Source organism: Lipotes vexillifer, unplaced genomic scaffold (genome assembly GCF_000442215.2).
Source record: "Lipotes vexillifer unplaced genomic scaffold, Lipotes_vexillifer_v1.1 scaffold129, whole genome shotgun sequence".
In the NCBI taxonomy this organism is placed as follows: domain Eukaryota; kingdom Metazoa; phylum Chordata; class Mammalia; order Artiodactyla; family Lipotidae; genus Lipotes; species Lipotes vexillifer.
The window spans coordinates 1,730,902-1,747,489 of NW_006777287.1; the positions used below are offsets into that span (position 1 = coordinate 1,730,902).

The 16,588-nt window shown below is 53.2% G+C and overlaps 2 protein-coding genes across 2 annotated transcripts in view; both read left to right on the forward strand.

Annotated features, from left to right (window-relative positions):
• HDAC6 (histone deacetylase 6) overlaps positions 1-11,888 on the forward strand; it is an 18,307-nt gene extending 6,419 nt beyond the window's left edge. The window contains exons 10-28 of the mRNA XM_007450880.1: positions 3,478-3,604; positions 3,701-3,766; positions 3,858-3,917; positions 3,996-4,085; positions 4,625-4,731; positions 4,821-4,888; positions 5,132-5,300; positions 5,394-5,522; positions 5,694-5,862; positions 6,173-6,306; positions 6,839-6,907; positions 7,017-7,209; positions 8,697-8,846; positions 10,172-10,346; positions 10,457-10,923; positions 11,007-11,111; positions 11,232-11,378; positions 11,476-11,604; positions 11,820-11,888. Of these exons, the coding sequence (XP_007450942.1) occupies positions 3,478-3,604; positions 3,701-3,766; positions 3,858-3,917; positions 3,996-4,085; positions 4,625-4,731; positions 4,821-4,888; positions 5,132-5,300; positions 5,394-5,522; positions 5,694-5,862; positions 6,173-6,306; positions 6,839-6,907; positions 7,017-7,209; positions 8,697-8,846; positions 10,172-10,346; positions 10,457-10,923; positions 11,007-11,111; positions 11,232-11,378; positions 11,476-11,604; positions 11,820-11,888 (2,623 nt within the window). The remainder of the gene's footprint in view (positions 1-3,477; positions 3,605-3,700; positions 3,767-3,857; positions 3,918-3,995; positions 4,086-4,624; positions 4,732-4,820; positions 4,889-5,131; positions 5,301-5,393; positions 5,523-5,693; positions 5,863-6,172; positions 6,307-6,838; positions 6,908-7,016; positions 7,210-8,696; positions 8,847-10,171; positions 10,347-10,456; positions 10,924-11,006; positions 11,112-11,231; positions 11,379-11,475; positions 11,605-11,819) is intronic.
• Positions 11,889-13,489: 1,601 nt separating this feature from the next.
• On the forward strand, positions 13,490-16,546 carry ERAS (ES cell expressed Ras). Its single transcript, XM_007450881.1, has 2 exons — positions 13,490-13,514; positions 15,758-16,546. Exon 2 carries the CDS (start codon positions 15,802-15,804, stop codon positions 16,501-16,503), a length of 702 nt encoding a protein of 233 aa, XP_007450943.1. The 5' UTR covers positions 13,490-13,514; positions 15,758-15,801; the 3' UTR covers positions 16,504-16,546.
• Positions 16,547-16,588: the final 42 nt, after the last annotated feature.

Below are 16,588 nucleotides of genomic sequence, written 5' to 3' on the forward strand. Positions count from 1 at the left end.
CGGAAAGAGTTAATTAAAAGATTGCAAGGTTCCAATGACTAGATTTTGCCTTTAGATCTCTTTATCCATTAAGAATGGTATGTTCAAACTTGGACAAAACATTGCTTCCCCCTCTCTGAAGCCTTCAACAGATGATACTCCACACAATAACAACAATAATTTGATGATTCTATTCAATGTCCCAAATCCAAATTGGTTGCACACACAAGAGGAGCCCAAATTGTCAACCTCTTCACGCGCAAAAAAAAAAAAAAAAAAAGTAACTGTTGATAGTTACAGAATTTTTCCTGTAGATCTACGAATATTCATCATTATCATTATTATTATTAACATACTACCACTACATTTTCTTCAACAACTTGCTTTTTGCATTTAACAGCATGGTGTGGACACCTCTCCATGTTAGTGCCTCTGAAAAGCATCTCGTTCTTTGTAAGAGCTGTACAGTGTTCCATTGTATGGCTATACCTTTGGCCATTTAACCCCAGGACGTTTATAGGTCTTTCCAGTCTTTGCTATACAGATAATTTCTACAGTGAATAGTCTGGTAAATATATAATTTTATACTCCTCTGAGTATATCTGTAGGATGAATTTCCAATTCGTCAGAGGGTCACTGTGCTTGAAAGTCTAGAATCTAGTGCCAGACTTCCCTCCAGAAAGAGAACCACCTTACCCTTCCTGCAGAAAGTGATTGAGCCCCTCCTTGTCAGTAGGGGACACTACTAAATAGTTGCTGTTTTATCCAGTCTTTTATTGAATTGACTGCATAAATTCCACTTTTTCCCATGGTTCCTGAGCTCCTGTGGCCCATTATCTAATCTAGGTTGGTTGTTCTCCAGACATTGCTTTATTATTTTCCACCATTCAGTGTTGCTGACAGATGTCTAGATGTCAGTCTGATTTTCATTCCTTTCCGATATATTTTCCTCTCTGGGAGGTTTTAGGTTCTTCTATTATCCCTGGTGTTGTGAATTTTCACCCTGCCCCTCATTCTGCTTACCAGTGGTAGATATTTTACATCTGAAGACTCATGCCTTTCTTAAATCCTCAGAAGTTTTCTTCTATTAGATTGTTGATGGTTTCTTCTACTGTGTCCTCTCTGGTCTCTCTGTTAATCAGATGTTAGACTTCCTGGGTTGATCCTCTGTGTCTCTTATTTTTTATCTCATGTCTTCTGTCTCTTTTTTCCTTTTGCTCAGTGTCCTGGGAGATTTCCTCAACTTTACCTTCCATTCCTTCTTTTAAGCTTCAAGAGCACTTTCTTCCTCTCTGTGTTTATGCTCTACTAAGCTTTAGTTTAGTTGTTTTCCTTGTCTTCATAATAGTGTTTTAAGGGCTATCCAATTTGTCTCCAGCCAGGACCCTCCTGATGGAGTTAAGAGATTGAGAGATGGGGAGCTGGGAGATTGAAGGTCATGGATAGATTTTTTTCATTTATACATTCTTATTCATAAAGACGAATGCATTGAATATATTCACAGTTCTTCATATCTATGCATATAGTCATATATCCACAAAATAACACAGCTATTGCCTCCAATGCACTTTTAAAACAAAAAAGAATGATTAATGATATTAAGGAATTCTTGTTATTATGCCTAAGAAAATTAACAAGAATTCATTTAGTAAACTAAAGCTTAGTAGTTAAAAGAAACAAGTAAATTTAGTGAGTTGGTTATTCAGTGAATTGGCTATTCAGAATTGATTTTGTGAGCATTGACCTGGATCTGTGCTTGACTTCTCCAGAAGGGAAACCTCAGATTGTCTTGGGTGACTTCCCAACCTGTTCAGCTTGGGAGAGGGCCTGCTGTGGCCCCTGGAGCCTCAGACTACTTTCCAGAGATGTGTTGAAATCTCTAATTGTCTGACATCCTTTCTCCCACTCACTGTCTTCCTGGGTTGATACTTGTTTAAAATTCCTTTACTATCTTTTGACTAGGATTGTAGGATAATGAGGAGGTATACCTGTGCTATCAGTCCACCATTCTTTTACTGGAAGTCAGTTGAACTTATTTTAAAATCTCCTTCTATTTGCTTTATAAACAATTTCCTTGGGTGTTAGTTCTTGTTTGTTGACTTTGGTGGCTCTCTTGTGGGGTGGACTTTCTTCAAATCTTTTCTTTATTCCTATCTTTCCCGATGATAATATTTATGTTCTACTGTATGTTTATCTGTTAGAGTCAAAAGTAAAACAGGGCTTCCCTGGTGGCGCAGTGGTTGAGAGTCTGCCTGCCGATGCAGGGGACGTGGGTTCGTGCCCTGGTCCGGGAAGATCCCACATGCCACGGAGCGGCTGGGCCCGTGAGCCATGGCCACTGAGCCTGCGCGTCCGGAGCCTGTGCTCCATAACGGGAGAGGCCACAACAGTGAGAGGCCCGCGTACCGCAAAAAAAAAAAAAAAAAGTAAAACAGTCATCCCCCATCTCCTCAAGACCAGAGCTTTCACATGGTCTTTATCCCCCAATTCCAAAAGTCCTTGTGTACCAATTGCATTTAATTTCACAACTATATTATCAACATTTATTAAAATGTGACTGTTAAGTTTGTCTAGATTTATTCCTTACCACTATTTCTTGCATTTCCCTAAATAAGGAAAAAAATGCTGCCTTAATTCCTTTCTGGAACAAGGCAGGGGGTGGATGAACAGATGGATGGAAGGATGGATGAGAGATATTCATTTTGATCACCTCAGTCAGAATCAAGCCCTCCTACTTGGCTTACTATCAGAACATATACCATTGTGTCGTTTCAGTATCTGTTCTGTGTCAGCCCTCCTCACTGCTCTGAGTGCTCAGTTTCTCACCTAGAAAATAGAAGAAATAGTAGAGGTAGCCTGTAAGGTATTGGAGACAAGGAATTGCCCCCTCACTGGCCTCATGGAGCCCCAGCCAGCATCCCCACTCCAGCTCCACATACAGAACCAAGTCCCACCCCTCCTAACCCCTAGGCCATGAGTCTCCCCACTTCCTTCAGGGAAAATACTAAGCTCCCTAGCCTTGCCTGGCTTTCTTTTCAGCCTTAGCTGGCTCCCGCCAACTAAGAGCCTCATGCCTCTGTGGGCCTCCAGTGTCACAGGGTTTGTCCTGCTGGTGGGTGGGCAGGCATGATCTAGAGTCCCCCACAGGGTCAGGAGCCCTAGGGGATGGGATAGACTTGATAGCTCTCAGGGTGTCAGAGCTAGAACTGGGTGGGCACTGAGAGGGGCAGCAGTGTTTGCTGAGGGAGCAATTTCAGTAAGAGAGCAAATGAATGAGTGAGTGAGGTAATGGATAAATAAATGGAAGAATTAATGCATGAGAGGATGAATAAGCTGGCAACTGAATGGAAGAATGAATGAATGTATGAATTAAAGAATTCATGGGGAAATTAATGAGAGAATGAATGAATGGTTGAGTCAATTGTGGTAGCTGTGGGTTGGGGGTTTCTGGGGGGACCAATTCCTCAACCCCCACCTCTTTTTTTTCTCTGCCTCTAGTGTCCTCTATTTCTCCATCCACCGCTACGAGCAGGGTCGGTTCTGGCCCCACCTTACAGCCTCCAACTGGTCCACCACAGGTTTTGGCCAAGGCCAGGGATACACCATCAATGTGCCTTGGAACCAGGTCAGTATCTGCCCACGCTTTGCCCCCAAAATGAGGCCCACCCCTGCCCTTCAGGGCAGATGGCAGGACGTCCCCATCATGCCTCCCTGTCTGCAGGTGGGGATGCGAGATGCCGACTACATCGCCGCTTTCCTGCACGTCCTGCTGCCAGTTTCCCTTGAGGTCCTGGGGGTCTGGGGTGTGTTGGGGCAGAGGCGATGTTGAGGGAAGGGCCGTGAGGGCAGGTGGCCTCATGTAGTTCCTTCCCTCTCAGTTCCAGCCCCAGCTGGTCCTGGTAGCTGCTGGATTTGATGCCCTCCAAGGGGACCCCAAGGTAAGGCAGGTGCACTGGGATGGCAGGAGGGCAGAAGGGGGCCGCACAGAGCAGGGTTGACCCTCCTCGTCCCTCCAGGGCGAGATGGCCGCCACTCCGGCAGGGTTCGCCCAGCTAACCCACCTGCTCATGGGTCTGGCAGGAGGCAAGCTGATCCTCTCACTGGAGGTGAGTGACTCACTTCGTCTCTCAGCCCGTGGATCCTGGAAGACGTAAGAACAACTCTCAGTCCTGTCCCAGCAATTCCACTTACTAGCTGGACAACGTCTCCTAAGTCACTCAGCTTCCCTGTGCCTCTGCTTTCCTTATGTAAAATGGGCATTATAATAGTAGTAATCATCCCACAATACCGTCCAGCACATGAAATGAAGTCAGCCTTCAAATGCCCTGTTGCTTGGGCTTCCCTGGTGGCGCAGTGGTTGAGAGTCCGCCTGCCGGTGCAGGAGACGCGTGTTCGTGCCCCGGTCCGGGAGGATCCCACATGCCGCGGAGCAGCTGGGCCCATGAGCCATGGCTGCTGAGCCTGCGCGTCCAGAGCCTGTGCTCCGCGGCGGGAGAGGCCACAGCAGTGAGAGGCCAGCGTACAGCTAAAAACAAAACAAAACAAAACAAAACAAAAAAATGCCCTGTTGCTTGACAACACCCTACTCTTCTCTGGTAACATCTGGTTCTTTCCTGCCCTCCCTCATGTGAACTCCTTCTCCCAGGGTGGCTACAACCTCCGCTCCCTGGCTGAGGGCGTCAGCGCCTCGCTCCACACCCTTCTGGGAGACCCTTGCCCCGTGCTGGAGTTCCCTGGCGCCCCTTGCCCGAGGTGAGCCCAGGTGGAGGAGGGGAGAAATAGGCCCCTCATTGCCCACTCAGGGGCCAGTTGGTCACATTTTCCTCTCCCTTGCCCTCCAGTGCCCAGGCATCGATCTCCTGTGCTCTGGAAGCCCTTGAGCCCTTCTGGGAGGTCTTCGTGAGATCAGGTAGTTGTCAGGGAGTGCGCTGGGTGGGGGGGTGGGCAGGGAAGGAGCTGTGGGAGGAGACTCCTCCAGACCCGACTCTGACTTTCCTCGATGCCTTGGTTGGGGAGGGTCAGGCCCTCTCTCACTGGGCCCTGGTTTCAGGCCTCCCACCCCTTTTTAGGTTTGGGTAAACTGAGTTCCAGAGTATTAAGGGGATCCAGGGTGGGGGAGTAGGAGTAGGGTGAATGTGGCCTCCCCATGCAGCTGAGACCCTGGAGGAGGAGGACACTGTGGAGGGGGACGATGTGGAGAAGGAGGCGGAGGGACCGTGGCAGCCCCCTGAGCTCCCAATCCTGACGTGGCCGGTGCTGCAGGCTCGCACAGGGCTGGTCTATGACCCACAGATGATGGATCACTACAACTTGTGGGACAAGTATGCAGTCAGAGAGGCGGGCTAAGTGGGAGGAGGGGAGGGAGCCCCCACTTCAAGCGCACTAAGCCCTGCCTCCGACTCCCCCACTCCTAGCCACCACCCCGAGACGCCTCAGCGCATCAAGCGCATCATGCACCACCTGGAGGAGCTGGGTCTTGCCGGGCGCTGTCTCGCCCTGCCCGCACGTCCAGCCACGGACGCTGAGCTGCTCGCCTGCCACAGGTCAGACCCCTGTGGCCGGGTTGGGGTGGGGCCTCAGAGCACACAAGCCACCCTGGGGGCTGGAGCCTGGGCTTGCCTCTGTTATGTGGAGCTGCTGCGAGACACAGGAGAGGACGTGGAGGGGATAGAGTTACCTGGTTGTCCCCTTGAGTGCCCCCTCTGTGCCTCCAGTGCTGAGCACGTGGATCGTCTGCGGGCCACAGAGAAGATGAAGACCCGGGAGCTGCACCGCGAGGGCGCCAACTATGACTCCATCTACATCTGCCCCAGCACCTTCACCTGTGCGCAGCTGGCTGCTGGCGCCGCCTGCCGCCTGGTGGAGGCTGTGCTGGCGGGAGAGGTGCCTGCACTTTGGGGAGGGGACCTTGGGCTCCAGGAGAGGAAGTCCTGGGGGTGGAGGGTGGGGAAAGAGGCGGCTCTGAGAGGTGGGCCAGGCCTGAGGAAAGGGGGCATGCAATGGGAGGAGATCCCAGCTCACCAGAAGCCTGGCTCCTGGGGAAGTGCACCCAGCGGGATGGGGGCTACAGGCTTGGGGGCCCCTAGCAGCTGGTGGAATAGTAGAGGGACAGGAGAGATGGAAGAGGAGAGGAAAGGGAAGGGAAAGCGGGGAGGGTGGGTGGTCTAATCTTTGTTCCCTGCCCCTCCCCCAGGTTTTGAATGGCATTGCTGTGGTGCGTCCCCCCGGCCACCATGCAGAGCGGGATGCCGCTTGCGGTTTCTGCTTCTTCAACTCTGTGGCTGTGGCTGCTCGCCATGCCCAGGCCGTCAGTGGGCGTGTGCTGCGGTGAGTGCTCCCTGCCCCCACCGCCTGGTGCTTACGCAGCAGGCCCCGTAGTACAGCCCCCAAAGTTACCCCGAACCACCCAAGGGTCCAAATGCCCAGCACTTCCAGAAAAGGACCAAGGAACTAGCCTTTCAGTGCTTACCCAGATAGGATCCCCAGATTGCGGCAACCAGGTGCTTATAAAACAGAATCTAGGGTCCCCTTCCCCAGAATTTCTGGCCCTGATGACTGTCCCAGCAGAACCCAGGGTCGGGCCTCTGGTGCTTTCTTCAAAAGACCCACAATCTAGCCCCTGGCACTTACCCACACAAGGCCTGGTTTCTGGCCCTGAGCACTTGCTCGGGCCCACAGTGAAGCCCTTAGGACTCTGATAGGACCCACAAGCCTGCCACCCAGTGCTTTCCCCAGGGACCCAGGGTCCTCCCATCCACAATAAATGCCCCTGCATACAGACTCCAGGGGTCTAGCCCCTGCCCTCCCCCAGGGGGCAAGTGTCCCGGGGTAACTGAGAAGCTGTCCCCTCCCTCCTCAGGATCCTGATCGTGGACTGGGACGTCCATCATGGTAATGGAACTCAGCACATATTTGAGGAGGACCCCAGGTGAGGGGCTGCGGCAGGGGGTAGGGTGTGGTCAGGGAGGTGGGCGGGCCATGCCTCATGGGTGCCTCGCTAACCAGGCACATCCCTCCTTCCCACCGTGTTCCTGCAGCGTGCTGTACATTTCTCTGCACCGCTATGACCATGGCACCTTCTTTCCTATGGGGGACGAGGGCGCCAGCAGCCAGATAGGTCAGGCTGCAGGCACGGGCTTCACTGTCAACGTGGCCTGGAATGGGCCCCGCTTGGGTGACGCCGACTACCTGGTTGCCTGGCATCGTCTGGTGCTTCCCATTGCCTATGAGGTACAATTTAGGACGCATGTGACAATACTGTGTGGGTGGCAGCAGGCGTGCATGTGTCCGATGTCTCAGTGACTGATCCTGTGAGAGGACCTGCGGGTGGCTGCTGTGATGGCTTTGGGGGAGGGGATGTGACTCTGATGGCCTTTGGGTATGTTTGTGCAGTGGCTGTATGTGACTGCCTTCTGTGTGTAACTGTGAGGACTTGGGAGTGTGCGGGGGTGGTCTTGCCTGGGGGGGTGCCTGGCTGTGTACCTGTCCTGTGTGTACACCATCACTAGTGCCTATCTGTGTGTGAAGGGGGCCCCATGTGACTGCCATCTCTGTGGAACTGCACGTGCCACGTGGGGAGGGGTTCGAGCACGTGTGAAACTCTGCACAAGGAGCTATTTGTCACTACCGCTGCTCTGTGTGATGGGTGTGATATTGTACGTCGTTGCACATTGCTCTCTCTGACAGCCAGTGTGTGACTTTCTGCATGTGGAAGTCTGTGTGTGATAGTCATCTCTCTCTCCTATGGCCTATATACATTTCCGTGACTCTGTGTGAGTGGCTGTAGGTAACTGTCTCCTCCGTGTGTAAACTGTGTGTATGTGTGGCAAATCATGTGTACATGGCTAACTCTGAGGGTGGATGAACGTGAGCGCCATCTCTGTGACCTCTGTGCAGACATGCGTGTTCAGATGTGTATGTGTGTCTGTGCACAGTTGGCTGTGACTATCTCTGTGTGTGTGTAACTCTATGAAATAGTGTGTGTGTGACCATGTGCAAGCGACCACCTCCTGTGGGTGCAGCAGCACATGTAACTATTGTGACTGTGGTGGTGGCATGTGTATGATTATGTTTGTGCAGGGGTAGCTGTGGATTACTGTTCCCTCTGAGAAACTGTGCGTGTGTGACTAGTACTATGTATAGTCTGGTCTGTGTGAGACTGTCTGATTGTGTGTGGGTGTATGTGACTGTATGTGACCATCTTCTGTGTGTGGCACTTGTGTTGTCATCTTCTGTGATGGAAACATGTGTGCACCTCTCTTTGGCACCATGTGTATCCCTGTGTTGTGCCCATGTGTCCCATGTTTGACCCAGGGAGGGGAGTGTGTGCCTCTTGGTCTCAGCCCTGGGTGTGTATGTGAGGACATATCTCTCCGTCTCATGTCACTGTCTCTTGACATGAGTCTCCACATCTCACAACTCTGCTTCATAACCCTGTCCGTCTGTTTCTCACATCTCCATATCTCTGTATCTCGGGTCTCTAAATCTGTGTCTGATGTGTCCACGTCTCTGAATCTCTCTTGTGTCTCCATGTTCTCCCCTCCCTATTTTCAGGGCTCTGGTCTTGTGTCTCCCGGGCTCCAGGTCCCATGTCTCCATCTCTCTGACTTGCATTGCCATGTCTTCGTTTGTCCTTGTCTGTGTCTCTGGGTCTCCCTGAACTGCTGCCTCCCCACGCCCCCACCCTCATGCTCACGTGTCTTCTCTTCCTGCCTCAGTTTAACCCGGAGCTGGTGCTGGTCTCAGCTGGCTTCGATGCTGCCCGGGGGGACCCACTGGGCAGCTGCCAGGTGTCGCCTGAGGGCTATGCCCACCTCACCCACCTGCTGATGGGCTTGGCCAATGGCCGCATTATCCTTATCCTAGAGGTAGCTGTCTCGGTCCCTCTTCCTGCAGTGGGAGGGTGGTCGGGAAGACTTGGATGTCCCCACCTGGGGTTGTGGGCACACACTGGGCATTAGTAATAACACCAGCATTAGTAACTTTAATTGAGCACTCACTATGTACAAGACACTCTTCTTGGCACTTTATGTGCATTATTAATGCATTTACTTAACAAAGCAGCCTTGTGAGGTAAGGTCTGCTGACCTCATCATTTTCCTCTCTCAAGATCAGGGAAACTGAGGTACAGAGAGCTGTGGTGACTAGCCAGAGGTCACACATTTAATAATGGCGGAGCCAGGCCTTGAACTCAGGCAGCCTGGCTCCAGAGTCTTTGCTTTATACCTCTACTTGAACTACCTCCAACAAAATCCTGAGACAAAGGAAATTCACTGACCTTTTGTAAAGTACTCAGTGCCCCCACTCCCTGTGCCTCAGTTTCCTTGTCTGTAAGGTGTGGCTGGCTAATCATGGAGGGGTGCCTGGCACATGGTAAGCCCTGTACAAGAGCTGTGGCTTCTTATGGTTATGTGTTGTTTGTACATTAGTTTAACCCACTCAGCAACCTTCTGTGCTGTCATTTGTACTCCTTCACAGGTGAGGACAATAAGTCACAGAGAGATTAATTGGCTGGTAAGATGTCCCACTGTGTGCCCAGGCCTGCCTGTGGCAGAGCAGGGTGGTGGACCCTTTCCTCAGGTAGCCCAGGTTCCAACCTCAGTGCTGCCTCTTACTAGCTGTTAAGACCTCAGACAAGTCATCTAACCACTGTGAGCCACAGTTACTTTATCTGGAAAAAGAGCAGAGACTGGGGTTCCTATAGAGTGTGAGAAAAGAGGGTTCCCATACCAGGTCAGGGTAGAGATTCACATAGAGAGAAAGACCAGTTGTTCCTGTACCAGGGCAGGGCAGCACCTTCTGTGGGTGGGGCCAGGGGTTCCCATACTGTGAAGGCAGGTTCCTGCACGGATTCAGCACATGCGGTTGTGAGGATTCAGTGCTTAGAATAGGGTCTAGCACACAGCAAGCACTTAATGAACGTCAGCGCTTACTAATGTTGCCATCAGTACTGTCATTCTTGTGGTTATTATTATCTTGCACTTTATGTCACAATTCTATCCCCCTCAACAACCACCTCACATAGTGGGTGCTGTCCATCTGACAGATGTGGGTTCTACTTACTTGTCCCCAGTACCTACCCTCCAGACTTGAAGGACCCCAAGGGAAGACTGGGAGGCAGGACATCTCATCTCCCAAATTCCCTGAGGACCCCCCCGCATCATACCTTTCCCTCCTCTTTTCCTTAACAAAGGGTGGTTATAACCTGACATCCATCTCAGAGTCCATGGCCGCCTGCACCCACTCCCTCCTTGGGGATCCGCCACCCCTGCTGACCCTGCTGCGGCCCCCACTGTCAGGGGCCCTGGCCTCGATCACTGAGACCATCCAAGTCCATCGCAGATACTGGTGTAGTTTGCGGGTCACAAGTGAGTGGGTGAGGGGAACTGCGGGCAGTGGGGGCTCAGGGGAGGGCAGGGATTAGAGGTGGAAGAAGGGATAGCACCCACACTCAAGGATCTCCCTTCCATGGTTCCAGAGGTCAAAGATAAAGAGGGACCCTCCAGTTCTAAGTTGATCACCAAGAAGGCACCCCAGGCAGCCAATCCTTTGTCAGCCAAGGGGATGACCATGCCAGAAGGGAACATTCTGGAGGCAGGCACAGGGAAGACCACCTCAGCAACATCTGTGAAAGAGTCCACTCCAGGCCAGACTACGTCAGAGACAGCTGTGATGGAGTTCACTCAGGACCAGTCATCAGAGACAGCCATGGGAGGAGCTGCTGCGCTGAACCAGGCCACCTCAGAGGCAGCCACAGGGGATGTCACGCTGGACCAGACCACCTCGGAGGAGGCTGTGGGGGGAGCTGAGCTGATCCAAAGCCCTCCAGCCTCATGCACTGACAATCAGACTCCTCCAGCGTCACCCGTGCAAGGAGCCACAATCCAGATATCCCCCAGTAAGCTGACTGGAAATCTCAGGACCTTGGAACTAGACAAGGCACAGGTAAGGCCCACCACACCCAGGTAGGGGGAAGAAGGGACAAGAATCAGGCCTCCCGGATTCATCTCTTATCTCTGTGTGTATAGGAACCCCCAGAAGAGGAGGAGCTACTAGGAGAGGCAGCTGGAGGTCAGGACATGAATGAGTCAGTACTGATGCATGTCACTGGAGACCATGCTGACACTGACCAAGTGAGCTCTGGGAGAGGCTAGAACAGTGGCTTCCTTCTCATGCCCATTTGTGCCTCCACGTATAGGGACATATAATGGGGAGGTGGAGTCCCTACCTTACTCATTTTCACCCACCCCCAGGCCATGTTTTATGCTGTAACACCACTGCCCTGGTGTCCCCATTTGGTGGCAGTATGCCCTGTACCTGAAGCAGGCCTGGATGTGACCCAACCTTGTAAGGACTGTGGAGCACTCCAGGAGAACTGGGTGTGTCTGTCTTGCTACCAGGTATGCAGCCGAGGAAAGGGATAGGGTGGAGGTTGGCCCAGGAGCAAACCACAGGTGGGTGCTGATTCCCCACCCAATGCTCGCTCCCCAACCTCAGGTCTACTGCAGTCGTTACATCAATGCCCATATGCTCCAACACCATGAAGGCTCGGGACACCCGCTGGTACTTAGCTACGCCGACCTGTCTACCTGGTGTTACCACTGTCAGGCCTACGTTCACCACAAGGTGGGCCCTGGGCAGACCCTCTAATGTGTGCACACTCACTCACACTCCCCCCTGCCCCCCAACACCTTTTGTGATTGCATAAGGGGCGAATGGAGACCCTTCTGCATGTGGGATAGGCCAAGAGACAGGGCGGTTGAGGGCTGGAGTGGGGGCAGCCTCCTGGCTGAGGTAGAGGGGTGCTCACTCTTACCTCCCCTCTCTTGCCTCCTCCTCAGGCTCTCCTAGCTGTGAAGAACATCGCCCACCAGAACAAGTTTGGGGAAAACATGCTCCACTCACACTAAATCCCAGAGTGTGCTCCTCTTCTTCACCTTCTGAGACCCAAGATAGACCAGCCTTGGTTCATTCCAAGCTATACCTTTGATGAAGGGTAGCCTCACTCCATCCCATCCTGAAGACCCCTTACAACTCCCCCAGGGTGCTGATTTAAGTGTATATATTTGTAAGAGGACTGTGATCAATTATAGATCTCCCACTGCCTGCTCAAGGGACTCCATCTACTCTGCTCCAGAAGGCAAGGGGAGCAGCTCAGTGACCCCAAGAGGGGGCTGATATAAAGATGATACTTTGGAGGGGAGGGGGATCAACTGGCAGGTATGGCGGGGTTGCATATGTAATAAAGTACAAGCTATTACAAAACTTGGAGAAAGCTTTTAATCTTGAGTGGGTAAAGAAGCCCACCGTCCTGGCCAACATGGCTGATGAGTAATGAAGGAATGAGGGTGTGGGTCTTTATCAGATCAACCCCCTGCTCATCCAAAAACTAACTGGAAATAGAGCAAGCAGCTTGACTGGCTCCGTAAGAGATTAAATGGTGGGAATCTGTGAGAAAATGAGCTCCTGCCTTAGAAATAGGAGCCTCACAGCCAGTCCCAGCTACACCCTGGGCTGGGAGGGCAAGAAAACTATCATGAAGTGTCTTCATTAGGCCTCAGTGTCCTCATCTGTCTTTGTCTTGATTGGGGGGTGGGGGGTCCTGGTTTAACATACTTGGATTTGGTGGTCATGGGTAGCTTCCTGGGGGAAGGAGTGTCTACCACTGACCAAGGGTGGGGAATTGTGGGATAATTTTAGGGTTTTATTTCTCCCACATAATGAGAATTGCTTTGGCAACTCAAAGGAGTCTGGGCTGAGGTTTCCTGGACTTTTCTTCATGGCCACCCTCTGACCCCAAGATGACCACCAGAGCCCCACCCAATCAAGAAGAGGAGAATGGGAAAGGGGAAGGGTCAGCTCAGTCATCCTCTTTGAAGGAGCATTGTGGTGGCCCCCGCCCCCACAACTCCTGCTTACATTTTATCGGTCAGAATTGTGTCACATGACTGCCATAGCTGCAAGGGAGTCTACAAAATGGTGTAGCTTGGAACACATCCACTCAAATCAGGTTCTTTCTGCCTTTACAAAATAACCCCTCCTCTGCAACTCTCTCCCTCCAGGACTGGACGCAACTCTCTCCCATGCTACCAAAAAGCCCACTTGAGGCAGCACAAGCTCCAGGGCCTTAGGCCCTCACAAAACATTTGGCAAAGTCTGGACATTCAGGTCAAAAATCTGACACACCCCCCACGCAGTAAAAACACAAAATCACGTCCCAGGTGGGGATAAGGTAAGGAAGATGTGCAGCGGGATGCACGGGGCACACAGCGGGAGTCAGCGCTCACAGCGCACCCCAAGAAGACCTTTGCGCACACTCGCCTGGCAGGCAGTGACCCAGCACTCACACCGGGCGGGGGACAGGGGTGAGCTGGCGGAGGGGCCCAAGGGCGGCTGGCTGCGCATGCGCACTCCCTCCCCGCCCATCCCCACCTCGCCCCATACCCCCAGCTGGGACCAACGTCTCATTCCCTGTCAGTCCTGTCAGAGCAGCAGAGGGTTCGGATCCCAGCGCCACCGGCCTTCCCGGGACACAGGTGAGCCGGGCCGCCCAGGCCCCCCAGCACCGACCTGAGAGGTCCTTCCACTTAGGGCTGTGGGGGTATGGCCGAGGTCGGGTGTCGGGGACCCTCCCCTGTCTCCTCCCATCCTCAGGGGCCAGCAACCCTGGGCCGCCTTTGTAAGGACGGGCCTGGGTGAGGGTGTGGGCGCCGAGCGGGGAGCCGGGAGCTGAGCGGGGAGGTCCAGGCCGAGCACGGGGTCACGGCTTTGGGGTGAAACTGGGGGTCCCCCCTCCCAGCCCCACGCTGGCCAGCCACCCGGGCTTAGGGGATACGTGTATGGGGCCCGGGCCAGCCTGGAAGGAAGTGGGACTGCGCTTGGGGGGGCGCCCTCTGCTCCCCTCAGGTCAGGGAGGTGACACAAAGGAAGGGGTACGGGTGTGGGGGAGAGGCCCCCGACAGTGCTCCACTGGCACTTGGCACTGCGGTGCTTCCATATTCCCGTGTCGCCCTGCCATGGGCTGTGTGACCTCGGGCCAGTCACCGCGGCTCACTTCCCCGAGCCTCACGGTTCCTTGTTGACGAAGCGGCCATGGCACCATCGGCCTAGCGCCCCGCCAGGTGTCAGGAGGTCGGCCGGCGCTCCTCTGCCAGTGTCCGGTGCTCTTGGTGTCAGCCCCAGCGACCCCCCGCCCAGAGCGAGGGCCCCCTCACCAGGCCCTGCCTCGGGTGACGGCACCCACCTCTCCAGTCGACTGGACTCCCTCCCCTTCTTCCCAGTCCCTCAGCAAATCTTGTCAGGCCTGCCTTTGGAACATCTCTGAATCCCACCCGGCTCGTCCAGATCCCCCACTGCTGGCCCGCACTACTGCCCTGGCCTCCTTGCTGCCCCCCTCCCCTCAGCTCTGTCCTCTGCTTACATCTCCTCATCATGGCCCCCTTCTTCCTGGGCGAGCACATTCCACAACTCTTTTCAGGGTTCCTCTCTGGGCTGAGGGCCCCACAGCTGGATCCCCACCTGGGACCTAGCCCCCCAACCCTGACCCGCGGATCCCAAACTCCACAAAACTCCCCCTCCACCCCTACCCCCTGTGGATCCCTCAAACCCACCACCTGCCCCCCAGCTGCCACTGTCCGAGGGCTTCCTGGGATACTTGGGGCCGCAGCCATTATGATGCATTTCCTGAGGCCACACACCGAACCAAGACCAGGATGTGTATTGAATGGGTTAATGGTGACTTAGTATTAATAGTGAACGCTAATTGAGTACCTGCTGTGTGCCCATCCTCTTCTAACTACATGGTAATTTACTTGCTTATCTTGTTTATTGTCTCTTTCTTGCTTTCAGAATCTAACCCTCCCAAGGGCAGGGACTTTATTTTGTTCTCAGCCATATCCCTGCCCCCCACCCCACCCCCCATCCCCGCACCCATCACAATGCCTGGCACGCAGGAATGTCCTCGAATTAATGAATGAAAATTAAATTATAATAGAAATACCTAACATTAACCAAGCACCTTCTGCCTGCTTATCACCTACCGCTGAAACATTTTTTACTGATTTATCTTTGTTGTTGTCTGTCTTCCTGACTAGAATGTCATGTTCATGAGGGCCAGGGGTTTCTTAATCTGTTTTTTCCCCACCTCTTTGTCTTTGCCCCACAGTAGGTTCTCAACAGCTGTATGTTGAATAAGTAATAAAGACTAAATTCCAATGACAATGGCTAACAGACCTCATCATTTGCTTACCTATTTGGTTTATTGTCTCCATCTTTTAAAACGTAAACTCCTGGGGGCAAGAATGTTGCTCGGCACAAACTATAACTAGCAGTGTGCCAGGTTGGGGTCCAATGGTGACCCAATCCGAAACCAAAACCGACAAAATCCCTGCCCTCCCTCCGGAATGGGGAGGGACTGCTAATGGGCAGGGGGTGTCTTTTCCGGGTGACTGGAAATGTTCTAAAATTAGACTATGGCGATGGTCACACAACTCTGTGAATGTACTAAAAAACATTAATTGTACACTTTAGCTAGGTTAACTTTATGGTATATAAATTAATGAAGCTGTTTTTAAAATCTCACAGCATTTATGTTGTAAAAGGGAGTGAGAGAGAATAAACAACATAAATAATGTATTATAGTATATTAGGTGATTAGCACACACTAGGCACTCAATAAATGTTGATTCGATGACACCCGGCTGTCCCCTTGCCCCTAAATGGTCTCACCTAACCTCCAAACCCCCCACCCCCATTGTCTTTCTTCTCTTTCCACCTGCAGGGCCTGCTGTCCACATCTCTTCCCTGAGCTGCCCACTTGGGGCCATGGCGCTGCCAACAAAGCCTAGCATGATTGATCTGGGCCTGGGCACCTGGAGCGCTAGCTCCCAGGAGCAGAGCCACAGGGCTCGGGCACCCTCCAGGGGTGTTGGCAAACAGCTGCCTGAGTACAAGGCCGTGGTAGTGGGCGCGAGTGGCGTGGGAAAGAGCGCGCTGACCATCCAGCTGAACCACCAGTGCTTCGTGGAAGACCACGACCCCACCATCCAGGATTCCTACTGGAAGGAGATGGCCCTGGACCACGGAGGCTGCATTCTGAATGTGCTGGACACGGCGGGGCAGGCCACTCATCGGGCCCTGCGTGACCAGTGTGTGGCGATTGGGGATGGTGTGCTGGGTGTCTTCGCCCTCGATGACCCCTCGTCTCTAGCCCAGCTGCAGCAGATGCGGGCCACCTGGGGCCCGCACCACACCCAGCCCCTCGTCCTTGTGGGCAACAAGTGTGACCTTGTGACCACCACCGGAGATGCTCGTGCTGCTGCTGCAGCCCTCGCAAAGAGCTGGGGGGCCCCTTTTGTGGAGACCTCAGCCAAGACACGCCAAGGTGTGGAGGAGGCCTTTTCCCTGCTCATCCATGAGATCCAAAGAGTCCGGGAGGCCATGGCAAAGGAGGCCATGGCAGGGCCAGGTGGGGATAAAGGCCGGCACCAGAAGGCCATGTGCCGCTGTGGCTGCTCTGTGGCCTGAAGTTCTTGGTCTAGAAAAGTGAACCCTCCCCCAGACCAGGGTGGTGGTTCCTTCACTTGAGACCCGCCCCACCCCACCCCACCCC